Genomic DNA, 22,094 nt, shown 5'->3' with positions numbered 1-22,094 from the left:
CCCCAACCAGGTCTGAAATGAGTCTGAATGCTGAGAATTCTTACTTCCGCCGCTGTCGGGAATTCCAGGCTGCGGGCGATAGGGGGGTTTCGGCTTTGGGTGGATATCTGCGGGGAAAATGACATTGGGTGTTTAGAAGAGAAAGATATCCTTCTGTCACGAGCAGCCTATAAAACAAGAACATTAGTGCGAGCATAGACTTTACATTTTATTCACATTTGCTGCTCAGGCTGTTCTAGATTACCATTGACCCGCTAAAACTCACTTAACCACTAGGGGGAAAACCTCAAAACCTAACTGAGAGAAAAACACACACACACAGTCATTTTTGTTCCTAGAAGCTAGTTTTCGTGCAAAAAGATGGTAGGGCTGCCTGTAATGATGGGGGCATGAGATCCAAAAGGAAATCTTGGAAGAGCTGTTCTCGGATAGATTTATCAAAATAGTAACAGCTGGGTCCCTTTAAGCCCCTCATCCCACCTCTTTCCCAGAGAAAAAGACTGGAACACTATTCTACAATCAGTGGATGCCTCTCTCAAACGATTTTCAAAACGTTACTATGTAAGTGTGTGCCCATAAATGATACGTAGTTTCTTTGATGCATTTTTAAATCAACATCAATATTTTTTTTTATTATGCATACTCTTATTCTGCTTGTTTCTCTCTCTTTTTAAAACTGCTTATTATATATATTTTTTGAGATATGATTGGCATATTATGTTGGCTTCAGGGTGTACAACATAACGACTCGATATTTATATACATTGAGAAGAGATCATCACAATTAATCTAACCTCCCTCAGCATACATGGTTACAAGAAGCATTTTTTTCTTGTGATGAGAACTTTTATGATCTACTCTCTTAGCGACTTTAGCACTACAATACTATTAACTATGCTTATTGTGTATCTTGAGACGGCATTCATTCCAACGCACGCAGACCTAGTTCTTTCAACAGCTCCATTGCCTGTTTCCACGACGACCTATTTGAAGAAAATTTTGTTGTTTGGGAGGTTTTTTTTTTGTTTTTTTTTGGCAAACAATGCTGCATCCTACTTTTTTTGCTTGTGCACCGCAGTGTGAGTTGTGGCTGTGTGTTTCCTGGAGCAGAAACGTAGGTATGCTCGTACTTAAATGGCTCTTCAAGTCATCTTTCAGAGTTAGCATTCATCCAGCAAGAAAGGAAAGCCTACGTTTACACACGTTGTTGCCAGAATTCAATCTGTTGGGTGTGGTTTGCATGACCTTTCACTAATTGTGGATGACCCTGAGTGCTTTTTCCCGCAAGTGTCGGCTGTGTGGTTTCCCGTCCTCTGAGCTGCCTGTGCACGGCCTCTCTATTTGGCTGTTTGTCTTTCTTGCAAGGAGCCATCTACATATTTTGTATGTTAAACCTCTGATGGTTATATGAACAGCAACTAGCTTCTTCTAGCCAGCTGTTTCTCTTTCCACTTTGGAGAGTCTGTAGTCAAATCTATTGTTATTACTAAAATTCTTTAGCATTGACCAATACAGCAAATTTTAAAAGTCTGTGCCTTTGGTATCTTAACTAAGAAAATGCTCATGACCCTGAGGTCATAAGATATATCTCTCTATTTTTCCAAAACTTTTAATGTGTTCCTTTCCACGTTTAGGTTTTTAATCCACCCACACTTTATTTTTAAGAATTGAGTGAGGTTGAGATTTAATTAGATGTTACCCACAAGGGCAGCCAACTGCCCCAGCCCTGCTTACATGGAATCACTGTCTCCTCCTCTGTTTTGTAGCTGTGATCTCTCTTGGTACCAAGTTATAATTCAGTCAAAGGTCCATTTCCAGGCCCTCTGAGCCCATTCATTCCTCTGTCTGCCTCTGAGCCCCCGAGTCCCTCCTTTCTCCACTGACTTGCCACCTACCCCTGGTCATATATCAGACATCTACCTGCCCACCGCTCTGTGTCTGGGCTTCTTAGTCAAACCTGGTGGTCAAAAAATTGTCTATCCTTGGACCAATGACAGACTGTCCTCATAACTAAATTAACTCTGCTACAAGAGTCTACACGTGTGAGCTAGAAAGTCTGAAAGGAACAACAACTGGAGAATATATTGTCACAATGAGACATCACCTCACACATGTTAGGATGGCTGTTATCAAGAAGACAAGAGATAACAAGTGTTGGTGAGGATGTGGAGAAAAGGGAACCTCGTGTGCTGTTGAGGGGAATGTAAATTGGTGCAGCTGCTATGGAAAACAGGTTCCTCAAAAAATTAAAAATAGAACTACTATATGATCCAGCAATTCCACTTCTGAGTATTTATCCAAAGAAGATGAAAACACGAATTTGAAAAGATATCTGCACCCTCATGTTTATTGCAGCATGATTTACAATAGCCAAGACCTGTGAATAACCTCAGTGTCCGTGGATGGATGAATGGATAAAGAAGATGTGGTATATATGCACAATGGAATACTATTCAGCCATAAAAAACAAGGAAATCCTGCCACTTGCAACAACATAGATGGAGCTTGAGGGTATGATGCTAAGGGAGATAAGTCAGACAGAGAAAGACAAATATCTTATGATCTCACTTATATGTGGATCTGAAAAAAAAACAAAGTCTTAGCTGCAGAGAACAGATTGGTGGTTGCTAGAGGCAGGGGGTGAGGGTGGGCAAAATAGACGAAGGTAGTCAAAAGGAAATAATAGTAAAGAAAGAATACACTGTTTAGGGACACACATCTAAGACAAAGCAAAATGGAATAAAGTGAAGGAAATAATCCATACAAAATTCAGCATACTATTTACCTTTGATGGGGGCACAGGAAGGGAATTCATAGGCAGATGTATGTTATTGCAAACTATTGGTTCTTGAATTCATCACTAAGTTAATTAAAATATAAAAAGGCTCTGCTTGGACTAGGATGATGGAGGGACATGAAACAGAGATTATAGTTAGTTCAAATTCTGTGCAACTGTATATATCTTTGCTTTACATCTTTATTTTATTTACATAAGCATTTAATGTATTTCTGTCATAATTAAGGACAAGCTAATTGTGGACGAGGGTATAGTCAGTCTTTACAGACTGGATACAAAAAAGTGATTCACATTTTCTCTTTGGTGGTTCAGGGGCTGTAATTCCTAGGCCCTCAGGCTTGTTAGTTGAGTTATTCAAATCTTTATTCTTAATAATATTTTCATCTGCCAGACCTGATATTTCTGGAGAAAGGCTTGCAAAAAATCTCTCACTCTGATTTTATTTAATATCCATCTAGACTCACTGGAGGTGCATGATGGATACAGATTGCTTTATCATCCTGGGGATTGTTCTTGGATGGATACATAGTAACTCTCTTTAGCCCAAGTAACTGTTAGTCCTTGAAGGTCATTTTGTCTGACATTGCTACATTCTTCTGGTTACTATTTGTCTCATGCATCTTTTTCCAACCATTTCTTTTCACCTTCTCCCTGGAATTATATTTCAAATGCTTCTCTTATAAATCACACATAACTGATTTTAAATTGCATTATCTAACCCCTGTCTTTAAAATATTTCTTAAATAATTTCACACCTGTGATAATTAATGTACATTATTGTTACTCTTTCATTTTTTTCTTCTTTTCTTTCTTTAAATTCTTTCCTGACCTCTACTTAGTTAATCAAGTTCACTTTACTCTTCCTTTTTCTCTCCTCAACTAATGCAGGAATTAAACATTCAATTTCTGTTTCGAACAAGAATATTTGAGTTTAAAAATGTCAAAAATGCAGCAATCTTGGATTACTTGAATTCAATTCTTCTCCTTCTCAACCTCTCTGTTACTGTTCCTTAGTATTTCACTTAGGAATTTAATTGCATCTTGTTGTTAACGCCAATGAGTTGGGGTTTTTTAAAACAGCCGATCATCATTTAGTTTTACCAATGTCTTAGTCACCATTGCCTTTTGCATCCCACTGTGCCCTTCTGGGTTCACATTCCTTCCTACTGAGGTAGGTAGTGCTTTCAGCAATATCCATGAGCAGACCAGGTTCATTCCACGAAAAGCCAGGCTCGCAGAGGGACAGGCTTGCTATTTTTAAATTTCCTGGCAGGAAGTGTACTTTCTGGACATTTCATATAAACAGAAATACACAATCTGTGTCCTTTTGTGTCTGCCTAGTTTCACCGAGCATCATATCCTCAAGGTCCATCCACATTGTAGTGTAAGTCAGTGTTTCATCCCTTTTTTATGGCTGTGTAATATTCCACTGTGTGGATGGACCACATTCTGTTTATCCATTCATCCATCAACGGACACTTGGGTTGTTTCTACCTTTCAGCTGCTGTGAATAGTACTGCTATGAACATGTATGTTCACGTTTTTGTTGGAGTCCCTTTTCAATTCCTTGGGGCATGTACCTAAGAGTGGAATTGCTGGATCATAGGGTAACTCCATGTTAAAATTTTGGGGGAGCCCCCAGACTGTTTTCCACAGCAGCTGCACAATTTCCCATCCCCACCAGCAGTGCCTGAGAGTTCCGATTCCTCCCATGTCTCAATTCTAGCCATCCTTGTAGGAATGTAGTAATTTTGTGATTTTGTGATTTTGTGATTCTGTGATTTTGATTTGCATTTCCCCAATAAGTAGGGTTTGCTTAACATCTGCTGATGGGTGATTGCTTGCACCTCCTTCACGCACTCTGAGACCCTGTGAACATCTTCACGCACCCCTCCGAAAACACCAGCTGGAGGGCATAGCCTCGGTTCTGCCCGGCCACATAGTCACCCACCTGAGCTCGGCTTCTTGGTGGGTTCTGTGAACAAAGAGAGAAGATACACTCAATAAGCATCGAGGATGTATCCACAGCTCAAAGAAAGAATCCTTAATACCCTAATCAAAAAATGAAAATTTCAAGGCACTAAAAATTAAGGGATACAAACACAAATTCCATTTTGTATTCAGAGGAAGAAAAACAAGCAAGACACCCTTAAAAATCCATGCCCACCAGGCTTCCCTGGACCGTCCAGGGGTCAGGGGTGGGGGGACCTTTAATGAGGTGTCAGCTTCACTCATTAGGAAGTAAGTTTGAGCAAAGACTTGCAGGAGGTGGGGGAGTGGGATTTCGGACACCTGCAGGAAAATCATCTTAGCATCCAGGGCAGGTGGGCGCACACCTGGTGCCCCACACACCAGAAAGGTGGCTGCGTGTCTGGTGAACGGTGATGGCAGAGGCTAAGGGAAAGATGGAGAGAGCCTTCTCACTTTCAGAACGATGCTCTCTCCCTCTCTTTCATGCATGCATTTATTCATTCAACAAACATTTATTGAGTGTTTGTTGGTGCCAGAGAGTGTGTAAACAAAAAATGAACCTCAAGGTTCATCCACATTGTAGCTGTGTCAGTGCTTCACTCTTTTGCCTGGCTGAGTAATATTCCACTGTATCGATGGACCACATTCTGTTTATCCGTTCATCCGTGGATGGACTTTTGGGCTTTTTCCACCTTTTGGTCATTGTGAATAATGTTGCTGTGAACACGTGTGTACATGTATATGATTGACTCCCTGCTTTCAATTCTCTCAAATATCTACCTAGGAGCAGGATTGCTGCTTCATACGTCAGTGGTGTCTTTTAGTCAATAAAACATCTTAGGTGATTCTGCATCTGAGCCCACAGCCTTGCCCCTCTCACAGCTGCAGGCCACCTCCTGTGGTGGGCATGCTCCTTCCTTATCCATCCCGTCCCCTAGTGCATTTTGGACGTTAATGCCCAGTGCCCTCCGTGCAGACTGGGTCGGACCGAGCCTCTCAACTTGCAGCCTGATGGGGGAAGTGGTGTCTCAACATTGGCGTGCATCATTAGGTTTTCGTATTGCCCTGACAATAATCTCATATCTCCTCTTTCACGGTTATGAACAGCGAAAGCCTCAGTTAGTGGGGAAAATCAGGGAGGGGGATGGTTTTGTATCGTTTGTTTGTTGGCCTTTTCTAAATTGGGCTCTGGTCCTCACATCCCATCTTCACTTCCTCCAGCAACCACCATTATCCCTCTGCGCTGAGTGACCAGTGGCTGCTCCCGCTGCCAGAGGCCGGCGGTCTTTCTCCGAGTAGGCAAGCTTTTCTCTTCCTTTCAAAAGAAAACCCCACTCCCACTGTGCCTGCAAGCCAAACCCATTCCTCTCTCCCAGCCAGCCAGGTCCCAACACCCCTGCCTCTCGGCTAGACTTTGGGCCTTCCTCAGACCTTCCTCCAGGGTCCAGGAGACAGATACTCAGCTTTCTGGGCAGCAAGAAAGTCTGACTGAAGCCGAGGGTGGTGAAGACACAGGTGTGGGGGTCTTTCAAGTTGCAAATGCCCCATGAGTGGAGGCGGCCAGAGGGCCCGCCGGGAGGAAGGGACACAGCCGGCCTGGGAGGGAGGCAAGCTGCATTCGATTGGTCTCGGCCAGGACGTGAGGCAGCATCGACTAAGAACCAACATTTAAGAAACTCAAAAACTGATGGAAGATGCCCAGGCCACTGGCTTGGGGAGCATAGACGTACCTAGAGACTGAGCTAAGCCCCACTCCTGCTGCATCCTTGGCCAAGAGACTTTTGGACGGGGCAAAGGTCCCTCTCCAACTGCCTGCCATCTCGGTGAAGACCAGACATCTCACTGCCCAGGAATTCTGCATCCCGGCCCCACCCAACCCCAAAGCTGATGCTGCAAAAGCAAAACTCCCCTGGAAATATTGGCACTCACCGGGGTCATCCAAAGCATCAGCCAAGTCGAAGTCCCTTTGACCTGTCAGGAAGACACAGCGTAAGTGACACGGCGATGGGATGGTCAGGGCTCCTGGGCTCCTGGTGCCAAATCCAGGCTGCCTCCCTTTACCCTGTCCACCCGCTAAGCCAGAGGTTCCCCCTCAGTGCAAAGGTCACTCCCACTGGGAGCTAAGCAGAGGGTCAAATTCCCCCGACTCTCCACCTCTGTGTGTTTTATCAAACCGATATCTCATCTTTTCAGGCAGGCTGGTGCCCCTCACCGAAGAGACATCTTACGGAAGACGATTGCATCCCCATCTTAAAGAAGAGGAAGATCCTTCGCTGCCTCTAGCTACTGAGCAGAACACGTAGACGTTTTGGAAAGCCAGAGAATCCACGCCCTCTGCAAACATTTGTAAACTACCACTATGTGCCAGGCACACTGTTGGGTGCTGGGGATTCGATGATGAACCACACAGCCCTCCTTCCCAGTCCTTTAGTGAAGAAACATGATGCATCTCCCTGAAGGTAGGGACAGAGTACAGTGGGAACCAAAGGACAGCTGGTGATTCCACATCCGTGTGAGCAGACCTGGAGGTCTGCCTGGAGCAGGTGACAAGTGACCTGTTTCAAAAGTGCTGGTTTACTCACCAGGAGACGTTCCGACCCCCATTTTTAGCTAAAGGAATGCTCCCAGGAAATGTGGTACGGTGGGGACCGTGTGGCCAGAATTCTGGGATATTTTCGTTTATCACTAAGACAGAATGGATCTCCAGTCGAGGGTCAGCTGCACGCTGCCCCTTGCTCTCCACAACTTTCCTGAAAGCCTTCCAAAAACCTTCCAAACCAGGCCCTCCTCCCAGTGCCCAAGGGCTCAGAAATCCTGGTTACGTACGAGTTTTTCACTTGCTAAAAATAATGAAAAGGAATCTGGAATCTGGAGAAAAGCTGAGACCATATTTTGGCTTTCTTACTGGCTCAACTCACAGAAGCTTCAGCAAATAAAATGAGAGCTGAAGGGATTGGGAGAGACTGCTAATGGGTACAGGGTTACTTTTGGGGTGATGAAATGTTCTGGAACTAGAGAGAGGTGATGGTTGCACAGCATTGTGAATGTGTGAAAAATCTCTGAACTGCTCCCTTTAAAATGGTTAACATGGTGACTGTCATGCACGTGCATTGTATCTCAAAAAAAAAATCTTTTTAATGAGCCAGGGGTGGGAGGGCTGCACCACATTCCTCTCTTGCCCATTAAAACGCTTCTTCCCACAGGCACTTATCCCCCTCGCTGCCTCTGAAATTAGAGAAGACGCATCAGAAATCCTTTGAGACCCTGACAAATTTGAATCTCATCTTTTGGTGGTAACATTTTTAACAGCTTTATTGGGGTATAACTTGCAGATCACACAATTCACCCATTCAAAGTGCACAACTCACTGGCATTTAGAACATTCACAATGTCGTCCAACCGTCACTTCTATCTGGTTCCAGAAGATTCTGTCACCCCAAAAGGCCACCCCATCCCCATTAGCACTCACTCCCCATCCCCCTCCCCAGCCCCTGACCATCACTAATGCCCTTTCTGTCTGTGGATTTGCCTGTTCTGGACATTTCATATCAATGGAATCACACACGATGTGGCCTCCGCTGTCGGGCTTCTCCCACTGAGCATCATGTCTTCGGGGTTCGTCCACATGTAGCGTGTCTCAGTGAGGAATCCTAAATTTGCACGGGGCGGGGTTTCCACCCACGCCAGGATATCGGTATTGCTGCTGTGCACGTGTCCCAGCTGAGGAGCTGAGTTTCCGGGAGCTTAAGGGCAGAGTCAGAATTCGCACCCGGCCCCTCCAGTAGCCACAGTCCCAGCCCCTGCTCCCAGAAGGAGGCTGTGCATGAGGGAACAAGTTGATCCCTAGATGCTAGGTTTCCTCCTGGCATCTGCCTGGGTTGTGCCCACCCTGGAGGAAGGTTTGCTGGGTCCAGCCTGGGGTCAGCTAAGCCCCTGATATGGCCCCAGCCACGATGCCACATGGGCAGCTCTGGGGCTGCTTGCCGAAGGAGCTGGGGCCCTGGCGTGGCCGCATCCCCAGGAAGGTGCCTCCTGAATCAGGACAAGCCACAGGCATCAGAAGGTAGGGGAAACTGAGGCCAGAGTGCACCCATCACCAGCCCCCGGGTCCAGACTGGAGGCTGGAGGCCCATGCCATTACAGACCCAATCCCACAGAGAATTTTCTAAGTCTGGCAGGTTCCACGTCCCTCCAGATGCCCCTCTTCATCACCAGGGTCCCCCAATTCCTATTTACAGGGAACAACCTGCCCCCTTTTTTGCTCCCTCTCTCTCTCGCTCACCACCACACTGGGCCTTGGGGGACAGGATGCAACATCAGCCTCCTGGATTCTAAGACACGTCCCTTCCAGGGTGGCCAGCCAGGACGTGGCTGACCCTCTGTGCAGTTCAAATGGATGGATCATTCCTGCAGGGCCCCAAAACCACTCAGCTGCATGGGCCTCCCAGAGTTTGCATTCCACTCTCCCTTGGTAGTTGACAAACAACTTCCGTGCCACGTCGTGGCTCGCCCCAGCGTCTCCAGGCATCCCTAACAATCTCCTCCAACCAGCCTGCCCGGCCACTCCCCTTGTCCGAGATAATCCAAGGCCTCTGTGTTATCTCAGAAATGCCGTTGCACGATACTGTTGGGTGGCACCGGCATCTTATCAGAAAGGGCACTGGGCCCCGTCTGGGAGGGTCAATCGATCCATCAGAGTGTGGGATCCCTGACAGCCAGCCTCAGCCTGCAGCAGGAAATCAGGGGGCCCTCTCCTGGCTTTGGAAACAACCAAGGGCTCCCCGTTCCATGTCCCCGTCCCTTTCAGCAGCCTCCTTCAGCTTGGAGACGCTTCTCACGCCCCTGGAGGGTGGCAGGAAGGAGGGCGGGTCACAGAGGAAGCCACCCCTGGTGGTTGCATGCCTTGCCCAGCAGAGAGGCGTGTGTGAGCATGACTCATGCGTGTGGGGCAGGGTGTGGTCTCACGTGGATCTTGTTGCATAAACCATCAGGCGGCCGGGCACAGAGATGACCCAGTCCTGCCAGCCAGGTAGGGATTCACCGGGTGCCCTCTGCCCTCTGGAGAGGCTGCAGCCAAGACATTGCAGGAGTCCTGGCCCATTGCAGGCCCCCATGTGCTCCAGGTCATACCCCCATGGGAAATCCCGTGGGTACATGATGCTGATCCTGGGGCTCAAATACAGGGGAAACGGGGGGGCTGCTCACAAGGCAACTGCTCTCACCAGACTTGTTTTGAACTCAGAGCACAAGACTGGCTTGGAACAGAAGATCTGTTTCTGATCTGCATCTCTGGGGCTTTGCTGGCTCAGCGACTTTTAATCAAACCCACGTGTTCTGGGATGGTAAACGCCCGAGGAGAAAGCAGCCTCGTCTGTCCTGGGATCAGGATGCTGGGCTTCCAGCCGACATCCTGGGGAGGTGGGTTTTAGCGGCTTCTGCTGATGGGTGGGAGCTCTTAGCATCACAAACAAGACCCCCACCCCCACCAAAATAAAAGCTATTCTTAGGAACGCTGTTTAGGCTGCACTTGGAGCAATTCTGTTGTCTCTAGTACCCAAACCCAGGTCAGATTCTACCCCCGAGAGATTCTATGCTGCTTCATGTTGGAGTTTCTGCGCCCTGAACGTCCCAACTTCGATTCAGACTTCCAGTCAATAGGAGAACCAGCAACTTTGCAAGGCAAAGCATAGAGCTGTTGTTGGAATAATAGGAACACGGTGCTGAGGATGGAGCTTTGTATTAAAGAATGCGGGCCGCCCAGCGACGGCGACCACTCAGAACAGAGGAGACGAAGATGTGCGCCTCCCAGCTCCCCAAAACCACTGAATTATTTACTTCCATCTAAAGGAGAAAACCAGCCTCAGGCAAGCTCCCTTGAAAAGGGGAAAAACAGAAAATCACAATGACTCTCCACAGCCCTGGCACCAATTACAGCTGTTACCCGCAGAATTTATATGTCGCCGAACTTAGTTACCGTGAACCGTGTGCATCATGTGGCTCGCAACCCACTCGTGCACACCCACAGCCTCTGAGATTTTATTACCCCGAACTTGGCATCCTTGTGTCTTCGTCCCATTGAGGAACAGCCACCCTTCAAGGCAACTGTTTCTCATTTATTGACATCGGATTTTAATGGTTTCCCCTGAAGTGTGGATTAATTTAAACCTCTCCTTCTGGGGTCAGCCGCCCCAGATGAAGCCATTTAGGGAGGCTTAAATCTCCACGACCCTCTCATCCTTGAGGAATCCCACAGACGGGGCCGACCTCGCTGGAATTTCACGCATTTGGAGCAGGGACTCCGAGGGAGCCCGTCTTGACTTCCTCCAGGCAAATAGTCCCCTTTTGACTCTGGCTCAATAGTTAAAAAAATTAGTTACAGAAAGCGTATGATGGTAGCTCTTTCCAAGACGGCATGAGTCACGGAGTCGAGAAAATAAATAATTTGCTTATGTTAGTCGTTTAGGTTTAAAGAGAGAGTAAAAGGAGAAAAACAGCATGGGTTTCCATGCATCGCTGGTGGGGTTCCACTTCCTCCCTGAAACAGCTTGTGGCTAATTCCATTCTGGTGTCTAGTTCCTCAAGAAGTTTCCATTTCCAGCAGGTGGGCGATTATTACTAAAGAGAGGTGGGTTCTCGTCCTCCACACCTCAATGTGAATACCCAGGGACCCAATGACTGACCCTCTCTCCAAGGGCTGCAGACCCTTCTGGGGCTGAGCTGGTGCCCGGTGCGTGGGCTGCTCCTCAGGTCTATGAATCCTCCTTGCCCCTCAGCCTCCAATGGCAGCTGAGCCTCGCCCCAGAAGGTCAACCAGTTGTCCGGGTTCCTGGCATCACAAGGGCCCTTTTAGTGCATTGCAGATCAAAGCCATCTGCAGCGGCAGATGTACAGAGGCTCCAGGCGGACAAGCATTTGGTCACAATGGAAGAAGGAATGATCGCTCATCATAAAAGAGAAGACATTTGTTGTGAAATGGAGACTGGAGAAAAATGCTGCCAGCTGTCCAATGAGGAAAGGTTGAATGGTGTGTACTAAACCTGCCTTCCCAAAGGGAAACAGGCACGTGGATCCCTTGGGATGTGGGGGACACACAGACTCTGCCATGGTACATCTGGGTGGGGCTGAGAGGTGGCAATTCTCACAAGCTCCTATGGGACTCTGAGGCTGCAGGTCCGTGGATTTCACTTTGCAGAACAAGAACTGTGTGTGGGTTTGCTGGGGCACTGTACCAAAGTATCCCAGATAGGGTGGCTTAAACAACAAAGATAGCTAGCTACCTAGATGACACATAGATAGATAGATAGATAGATAGATAGATAGATAGATAGATAGATAGATACATAAATAGATGATAGATTGATACATAGATACATAGTGTGGGAGATCGAAATTGGCCACCCTGAAATATATCTCTTTACCTTGATTATTTTCACTGACAGACATCTGAGCTCCCCCAAACTGCCTAAAGGAATTTAACTCTGGGTATGGACAGACTGGCAGGGTCCTCGCTAAGCCTATTTTTAACAAAGTTCTGTTTACCAAACATTTACATTTGTAAAGGTATCTCCCTCTGTGTAGTGGGAAGAGGGGAGGGATGACCTTATCTGTGAAAACTCTTATCAGGACGGAAGAAGAAGACTTAAATCTACATACTCTTGATTACTATAATTCCTGCCTCTCTGTCCACGTTTTCTATAGGCGGCCCTGTAAAGAATTGTCTGACAAACATTTACATTTCCCTCTCCATGTGAATTGTCTTCTTCCCCTCTGAAATCCCAAACCACTACCCCCCCAGCATCCTCCTGTGTCTTTAGCTGAAGATGGTATTTAAGATGAGAATCGCCACTATTGTGCTGAGAAACTCAGTTTCCCTGGTTTCTCCCGTGTATACATGTTATTAAACTTGGTATTATTCTCTCCTGCTAACCCGTCTTTTTAATTATTCAGCCAGCCATAAGAACCTTACGGGAAAGGGCAGAGGGGAATTCTCCCTCTTCCCCAAAAATAGATAGATATAGATAGATAGACAGATAGGTAGGTAGGTAGATAGATAGTTACATAGTTAGACAGATGATAGCCAGATAGATATAGACAGAGTCTCTCATGCCAAGGCAGGATTTCTCAACCTCAGCATTAGCGACGTTTGGGACTGGATAATCCTCTTACGTTTGGGACCATCCTGTGCACTGTAGGATGTTGAACAGCATCCTGGCCTCCAACTAGTAGATGACAGCTGCCCCTGTCTCCCAGTTGTGTCAACCAAAAATGACTCCAGATACTGCCAAGCGTCCCCTGGGGGCAAAGACCCCCCCAGCTGAGAATGGCAGGCTGCAGTCTCTCTACCTGGCAGTGTCACTTCTGGCCTGCCCGTGTTGGGTGATGCATCTCCGAACGGGGAAGCAAAGATCAGCCTCCCCTGTGTGTCAGGGACCCATGAGGCTCAGCCCAGGTGTAAACCAGATGGCGAGTCATCATTCCTCAAAGCGAGCCTTGACTCCAGCGTGGGTGTGTCCCTGAGTGCTTCTTAAAATGCAGGTCTCCCAGTTCCCCAGTGCCCCACCCACCTACAGAATGGGGCTCTCCAGGGACGGGGACTGGGGTGGTGCCTTTAAACCAGCTCCATCCTGGCTGACTCCTCTGCACATCAAGGGTTGAGAACCACTGCCCCAAATAGATGGGCGGGTTCAGCCCCACAGATGGGTAAGGTGACAATGGGCGGGTTCAATGACACCTTTGTGGCGTGGCTTCCACAGCCATAGACTGGCCAGATCAGAGGTAGTTTGGGGGCCATGAGGAAGGAGGCAGGATCAAGAAAGTCTCCACTGAGCGATGTAGGATGAGGCTAGCATGGACTAGAGTCCCATAGCCCTGCGTGGCCTGGCTTGTTGCCTTGAGCAAGTGTCACAAGGTTGTGACATTCTCCATATCACCATTCTCAGAAGCAAAACCAAAACAGCCCCACAGCTGAGTGCAGCAAGTCGTGCAAAATACCTTCACCCAACAGGAAGTACTCAGAAACACTACCTGTTGTTCTTAAAAAGTATAAAGAACATCGCTATCAGTTATCATCATTTTTTTTTTAACTCTGCACGTAGAAAAGCAGCTTTCTAGTCAAATGCACACAAATTTTTAGCCATGTCTGATAAGGGAAGAAGGCACAATAGATGTGGAAGAGAATGTTGGAGGCAGTGCATAATATATGTGCAGGAAAAAGGGTAACATATATATAGGAAAACAATAGTGTACATACTGGATACTATGTATATATATGTATATATATACAGGAAAAAGAAAAACATAAGGATATATATATTTATATATTTAATTTATATACATTTATAAACATAGATGGCTTATACAAAATTTTTTTATGTAAAAATTTTTTTTCTCAACAAACCAAACATCACAAGCTGCCCTTTGCAATTTCCATCCGAATCCTGCCTGTGGGTTTTACCAGTGGCGCGACCTGGGGCAAATGGGTGAACTGTCGGTGCCTCAGTTTACCATCTATAAAGTGGCACCCCGTCATTGGGCTGGGTGAGAATAACTTAAGGAGTTAGGAGTGATATCGTCATGCAAAGAGCTCAACACGGACGTCATTGAAAGCACTTGGCCAACCTCAGCCGTGGCTGGCTCCTAGATCTTTTTTCTCTTGTGAAGGATATTTTGTAAACACACAGCAAAGTTTCCCACAGATTTACGATGAGCTGCATGGCTCGCTGAAGGAAGCTGACATCCACTTCTTCCTAAAGGATGCAATAGACTATGCAATTTAGAGGTTGACTCGCTTGAGGGAATAAGGCAAACCTACAGTTCTGACCGTCAGCCACCAAGACCGGAATTAACTCTCCAAAGGGGCTGGGTGTGCAGCTGGGCGTCTCTGCTTAAAACAGGAGCCCTGCCCTCTTTCTTCTCCCTCAGGTCTTGTGTAAATTCAGGGACCAACATCCCTGTGCAAACAGAAGCTACTGAATTCATGTCAGCATGGTCCACATACCAGGTAAGATGTACAGACGACGTGCATTAACTGATGCTGAAAGTCCCAGTCTCCGTGCACCACGATCTCTCTCAACCTCACATCTGCCCCCAAAACAACCAACTCTCGTCCTTGAACACGCCTTAAACATGATAAACAGGAAATGCCAGAATCCTAACATTTGCACGAGATGTTTTAACTCCTAACCGACGCTTCTCCCTCCCAAGTTCCACCTGGTATTCCGTGCCCTGGAATCAGAATATGAAAAAGAGCATACTTGCCATCCAGTTACTGCTTAAATCTTACACTTCACTGTTCATATAGTTCCTAAATGAGGTGCCCCACCCTCCCCAGCATCCGGGTGTTGGGAGAGAGCCTGCCAGCTCGCATTGAAGTTCTGGGCATAAAACAACTCACATGATTTTAACTTGTGACCGCACAAGGATGACATTTATCGAAAAGCTTAAAAATCAGAACCGAGCCTGCCCATGAAGCCAACGCAATCTCAGGTCAGCCATGCCCCCGAACCAAGCTGTGTGTCGATTCCACTTTGGCCGTATGGAAACAAAACAGTCAGAACTAATATTTTAAGCCCCAAACAAGGAACTTAAAAACCCCAACACGCCCTAACATGCTTAAATCATCGACTAGAACAGATCATTTTTTAAACGTGTGACACGCACAGACCAAAATGAGAAAACAGAGTTTGCTTTTAAGTGCTATTAACACACATCCTACAACTAAAACATCTGGTTTCAGTTCCCAGACCCTACACTGGCTCCCCATACCCTCTCCCCTACCAGCCATCATCCTCCCTCTCCTTCCTAATCCGGTCTGGCAAGCTAGAGCCATTCACTTAGCAGAAGCTCCTTCTGGAAGGAGTTTTTAAAAGTGAGCTTTTAAAAACTCACAGAAGCCCACACCTACGCAGCTACCCCTCGGGGCAAACCGTCCCTCACCTCGGGCGTGCATCAGAAAACACAGGAACGAGAGACAAAAGAGTGCCCGCCAGCTCTCCATCGTGGGCTCCGGGAGGAAGGAATCTCAGCGGGTTGCCACATCCAGCCACCCCACCCTCGATGTGTTGACTTCTGGTCTCCCAGCTTGGAAGGAAGAGAGGCCAAGTCTTCAAGCGGAAGCTACGATCCCTTTGCCAAAACCAAATGAGCCCGGCTCTCGGACTCCAAACCCCACAGCCAGGAGCCCGTGGGACAAGTACACGCACACTGAAGAACGCACCTGAGCCAGCCCCCTCGAGCTGCAACGGCCAACCCCTAGCATGATGGGGAAACAGGGTGTCACTCAGCACCAATGGGCATCCTGGGCTTCAGGAAGCTGGCACACCTGCTTGGCTGCTCTGCTCCCGTGGGCGTGAAAGGTGAAGCATCAAAGGGCCAACCTGAGCCTTGGGAGGAGACTCCTCGCCCGTGGTCCTTCCCAGGAACCCTCCTCCAGGGCGGTGACAGTTCATTGAGAACTGGCGTTGGGTCATTCCAAAGAACAGTGCCCAGACCCAACTTTAAGTCTCAGCTTTTGCAACTAAGAGACCCTGTGCCTTAAAAGACTCTCTCTGTCCCTGAACCTCAGGTATCTTTGCAGGTGTCAGGACAGATAGTCTGGGTGGGGATATCGGTGTGAGGGAAGCAGATGAACCTGGACCCCTGTGTCTTTCACCTGAGCTACGTTAGAGGTGGTTGGAAGCTCCTCATTTATAAATTCCAGGATTTCTGCTTCCTGAGTGTGGAACATCAGAGGAGTTCATGCATTCATTCAACAAACATTCGATACACACCTGTTCTGATCCAGGTGCATGCGAGGTGCCAGGTGTGCAGTGACGAAGAACCGAAAGTTGTATACAAAGAGGAGGCGACACAGATGGTTAAACCAGAGAATTGTGGTGCACTACTATGTGATGTGGGGGATACACATGGAGACGTTGGGGTACCTGGGACATTCCGGACTCACCTTGTGTCATAAAGGTTTCTGGAGAGGGTCGTGGCCTCGCCCTGATTTTAAAGGCTGAGTAGGAAGAAGGGAACAGGCTGGGAGAGACACCAGAGTTCTCCCTCTCCACCATGTGAGGACACAGGGAGAAGACGGCATCTACACACCGTGAAAACAGGAGGAACCAGCCCTGCCCACATCTTGATGTTGGACGTCCAGCCTCCAGGGCTGTGAGACCATAAATGTCTGTTGTTTAGGCTGCCCAGTCTATAGTATCTTGTTACAGCCGCCCAAATATGACTAATTCTCCAAATTTGGAGAGTAGCCAATACTGGTCTTGTTCCTTGGTGACATAAAATGTGAATTAGCTAATGTCTATCTGAGAGCATCCAAGAGACGAATCATGATATTCTCTATGTCCTGGAAATTATATGATCTCAACTAAACCAGTACTTGTCCATGTAGGGACTGGAGGGGGTGGGTGTAAATCCTGCTGCATGGTTGACAAGGACGTTCATTGCTTTGTGGGTCGATAGAAAGGAGAATGGACTTGCAGCAATATTTATGGACTTCCATCCACTGTTTTCATGGCTATTCCATATTCCAAAGCCAGGCAGAAATATACCGTAGCTAGTTTTAATGGAAAATCCAGGGCAAGTTTTATTCTATTTGTACCTCATTTTGTTCTGTGGCAGAGTGAGCTATTGACGGTGAGGAATGGAGGAGGACCTATTGAAAGTCATCCTGCTGCTGTTCCATCCCCACCAGCCCCCCAGGAAGGAAGGAAGGAACAACTACAGAGATTGTGCTTGTTAGGGGCTGAATTGTGTCCCTCTAAAATTCGCATGTTGGAGTCCTAACCCCCAGAACCTCAGAATGGGACTGGATTTGGAGATGGGTCTTTAAAGAGGTGATGAAGGTAAAATGAGGTCATGAGGGTGGGTCCTGATCCAATAGGACTGGTGTCCTTATACAAAGAGGAGATGAGGACACAGACACGCACAGAGGGACGACCATGTGTGGGCACAGGGAGAGGACGGCGTCTACACACCAAGGAGAGAGGCCTCAGGAGGAACCAGCCCTGTGCACACCTGGATCTCAGACTTATGGTCTCCAGAACCATGAAACAATACAGTTCTGTTGTTTAATCACAATCAGTTTGTGGTATTTTGTTATGGCAGAGATGGGATCCTTATATGAAGATGAGCCCACTAGGGGCCATGGAAATGAGTTATAGATGGCATTAAATTTGGTGCAAGGAGATCATCGAACTTGTTGCAATCATGCTGAGGGAAGTGACGTCAGCAGAGATGGACAAAGGGTAGGCGTGGTGGGGAGATTTCCAGCATTCTTTAGAGAGAGAACCAACAGAATTAATGAAGGTGCCCACATTTAATCATAAACAAACCTGCAGACACCCGTCTACTGATCCGGAGAGATTTCAGTAAATTGCATATAGCGGAGCCATGATTCACATTCAGGCAGCCTGAGTCCAAGGCTTATTGCGTCCTTAACCTGGCTGTCCTGCTGGTGGGCTGCCCCAAAGTAGGCACTCAAAATCACTTGTTAACTTAAATTGAAGGGAAATTGGATGAAGGTGGCTGGTGGAATGAAATGGACATGACCACTGGACATCCGACTTTGGTCCAGAGTAAGTTGAGTTGCCATAAAGGGAGAGAGCGAAGTGAAGATTGAAGTCCAGAAGGCACTACGCCCTCAGGAAATATACAGTAAGAGTTGTGGGTTGAATTCTATCCCCTCAAAGGGATATGTTGCAGTCCTAACCCCCAGGACCTCACAATGGGAACTTATTTGGAAACAGGGTCTTTGCAGATGATCAAGTTAAAGTCATACTGGATGAGGGTGGCCCTAAATCCAATGAAAATGTCCTTATCAGAGACAGAAGAGGAGACACAGACACAGAGGAGAAGCCACGTGGAGACGGAGGCAGAGATGTGAGGGAGGAGGACACCAGCCCAGGGACGCCTGGAGCCCCAGAAGCTGGAAGAGGCAGGAAGGACCCTCCCGGGGAGCCTCTGGAGGGAGCGTGGCCCTGCGACCCCTTCATCTCAGACGTCTGGTCTCCAGGACTGGGGGAGGATGAATTTTATTGTTTTAAGCCTCCGTGTTTGGGTCATTTGTTAACAGCGGCAACAGGGCACTCATATACCTTCCATTCTTTGAAACAAAGGAACAAGGCACGAAGTCACAGAAAGCCTTTTTCTTCCATCACAGAAATAAGCGCCCCTCAGACCCCAAAATTCTAGCTCTCGGACCATTGTAGTTGCCAGGATATCAATGCATGTTCATCAGCACGATTGCACAGAATTACACACAGACCTTTTTTGAATTGTTAGGTTTTTTTTTCCCCCTAAACACATTTTGGATCCGGACAAAATTTTATACTTCTAAAAAGGGTTGGAGATGAGCCAAATGCCTTTTTCCTAAGTGCCTGTCCATTCTCCCTGACACGCTGACCTGCAGGAAAAATGCAAACGTTCTCTTTAAGAGCCATTCCAGGAAGACAGAGCCTGGCTTGCCAGGGAACACCCAAAGGTAGAAATGATGGAGAATGGAAGGGAACAGCAGGGCTATAGTACAAGATGAATACCGTAATCATGGCGCTTCATCACCACCCAAGAACAACTCGATTGCCAGGAAGAGGCTCTAAAGTGTCATTTGAGATAATTGAGTGCTCTGCCCTCTCCAAGACCAGCAGTGCAATCAGGATGGAAATCTGCAGCCTGGTAACTCTGGAAAGCGTTCTCCTTTTTTATTTCATCGTGATGTCGTCCCACAAAAAAAGGCAACAATGGATGAACATCCATGATTTAAGTCAGAGGCATTTTGTCTATCTACCAAATTCTTTCCATCTTCCATTTTGAAATCTCCCTGGAGAAGAGATATGGCTTGGTGTCCGAGTCCATTGATATTTTCCTATTTTCACAGCGTTTATTATTTTTTTCCCTAAATCTCTGTGACTCTGCCTAATTTATTCAAATACACTCATTGATCAACACTTGCAAACTACCCATCTCAAAGCAGTGGAGAACAAGACAAAGTTAAAACGTGCAAAAGGCACTTTGAACCCCTCTGATAAATGGAATATGTACACGAGAAAGAAAAAATAAATCCTGGTTGGGAAAGCAGTTTCTAAATCCCCAGAGAAGCTGAATTTATGCCCAATAGAATGAAAAGAGAAATGAATCTCAATAACTTCAGCATTTTTTTTAGCAGCTTGAAATGTGTGTATATTTTTCTTGATTGTCTGGTATTTTGCTTGTTTTCCCTGTAGCATCTTTATAAAGCTATGTTACTTAGACGGATCAATTTTTGGTGCACACACGTGTGTGCGTGTGTGTGTGTGTAAATGCTTTAAGAAAACATGCATGTACAATCCTAAGCTGTAAGTGAGACAGTCAAGGAGGGCAGAGGATGTGTTTGCAAAGATCCTTCCCTCGAATTTCCCAGACCATAAAATCAATTAAAGCTCTGATATGTGCTACAATGTGGATGAACCTCAAAAATTTTACGCCAAGTGAAAGAAGCCAGACATGAAAACCCACACAGTCTCTGATCCCACTTATGTGGAATGTCCAGGATAGGCAAATCTTAGAGGCAGAAAGCGGATTGGAGGTTGCCTGGGGCTGGGGGGAGAAGGATGGGCAATGTTATGTGAATTGTGTCCGCCCCCCCCTCAAAACTCATATGTTGGAGTCCTAACTTGCCATAGCTCAGACTGTGACCTTAGCTGGGAATGGGGTCAGTGTAGATGTAATTAGTTAGGATGAGGTTGTACTGGAGGAGCATGGGCCATAACCCAATCTGACTGGTGTCCTTATAGCAAGAGATTTGGACACGGACACGCAGACACAGGAAGAAGGTCACTTGAAGAGGAAGGCAGAAATGGGAGTGATGCATCTACAAGCCAAGAAACACCAACGATTTCGGGCAGCCCCCAGAAACCAGGAGAGAGGCACGGAGCAGATTCGCCGGAAGGAACCAATGCTGCCCACGCCTTGATTTTAGACTTCTGGTCTCCAGAACTGCGAGAGGATAATTTCCGTTGTGTGACCTGCCCCGTCTGTGGTGTTCTGTTATGGCCGCCCCAGGAAACTCATATGGGGTGTGACTGCCTAACGGGATTCCTCTGGGGTTGATAAAAACACTTTGGAGCCAGATAGAGTGGTGGAACCAGATTGTGAATCCATCTTGGAACCAGATTGTGAATGCACTACATTCAAGACAAACACGACAGTCCTTGCTTACACTGTTGGCCCTTCTGCAGCAGACAGAGAGGTAGAAAGACCCCCTTCCCACCCCTCATGATGTTGGGGAGGGCCCACGTGGATGAAGGGGTGCCCAGGGCCTCACCCGGACTCATAAAGCTGGGCCTAAGGAGACAGGTGGGCAGAACCAAAAAAATGCCTGTTTCCATCGCCCCAGGCTAACAATGAGAAACGATGGGCCCCAGATGTGAGGAAGATAGGCAGGCAGCAAGGAATGCACAGGGGGGCAAGGAAGAGAGCCCCCAGCTGCCTCGGGGGGACGCCGGGCATCAGGAGGGGGAGAACCTCGAAATGCCTTCCTATAAAGCCCGCTGGCAGACCTGGAGGGAAGACGCGGGCCAGGAAGTGCAGAGGAGCCCCCAGGAGCAGAGAGGGTGGGGAGTGAATGATGGAGGGGGCTCTTGGGTTCATATATTACATCTGGAATCCAGATTTGTCAGAGAAGGTGGGTTGTGCGGATGGAAAGGGACCTGCCTTGTCTTGCAAAGGAGACCATGCACCAGCTGGCCCCGTGGCCCCATGGGACCTGCTGAGGCTCGAGCTAAGCCAAACTAGTGTGGACATGCTCGAGCAACAATGAAACTAGGGCCGCAGTCATCACAAATCCTTGCAGATAAAATAAAGGTGCAAAATAGCAGCTAACCCGCCGTCATGCATAACACGTGCAAGACACTGTTTTAAGTATCTTACTTGCATTCGGGCAAACGTTGCCAACCTTTTTCTGCACAGGTCCAGACTGTCAATATATTCATCTCTGCAAGCCATATGGGCCCTGTTGCAACCACTGAACTTGGCCATCATAGGTGGAAAGCAGCCCCAGGCAATGTGCAAACCAGCGGGCACGTCTGTGAGCCATCAAACGTTCTTTATGGATGCTGAATTTCTATTTGAATTTTCATGCATCATAAAATATTATTGCTCTTTTGATATTTTAAGATCATTTAGACATAGAAAAACCATTCGCAGGCAGTGGGCAGGATGTGGCTCGCAGGCTGCTGGTGGCCCACGTCCGCACTGCATGGTCACCGTGCGTCCTGAGATGCACGTGGTCTTCTCATCTGTTTTTTTACGGAGGTGGAGAGTGGCCACATAGCATGTCCACACTCTGAGGGCTGGT

The 22,094-nt window shown here is 47.3% G+C and overlaps 1 protein-coding gene across 1 annotated transcript in view; it reads right to left on the bottom strand.

Annotated features, from left to right (window-relative positions):
- LOC147911603 (glycoprotein Xg-like) overlaps positions 1 to 15,932 on the bottom strand; it is a 50,506-nt gene extending 34,574 nt beyond the window's left edge. The window contains exons 1-4 of the mRNA XM_087427831.1: positions 15,704 to 15,932; positions 6,698 to 6,739; positions 4,749 to 4,772; positions 45 to 107 (exon numbers count right to left, since the gene is read on the bottom strand). Coding sequence (XP_087283957.1) covers positions 45 to 107; positions 4,749 to 4,772; positions 6,698 to 6,739; positions 15,704 to 15,764 — 190 coding nt within the window. The 5' untranslated portion in view covers positions 15,765 to 15,932. The remainder of the gene's footprint in view (positions 1 to 44; positions 108 to 4,748; positions 4,773 to 6,697; positions 6,740 to 15,703) is intronic.
- Positions 15,933 to 22,094: the final 6,162 nt, after the last annotated feature.

The sequence above is a fragment of the Ceratotherium simum genome, chromosome Y (assembly GCF_057802395.1).
Source record: "Ceratotherium simum simum isolate JZ-2026a chromosome Y, ASM5780239v1, whole genome shotgun sequence".
NCBI lineage: Eukaryota > Metazoa > Chordata > Mammalia > Perissodactyla > Rhinocerotidae > Ceratotherium > Ceratotherium simum.
Note: the sequence above shows the minus strand (reverse complement) of the source record. Positions and strands in the feature narration are given on the sequence as shown.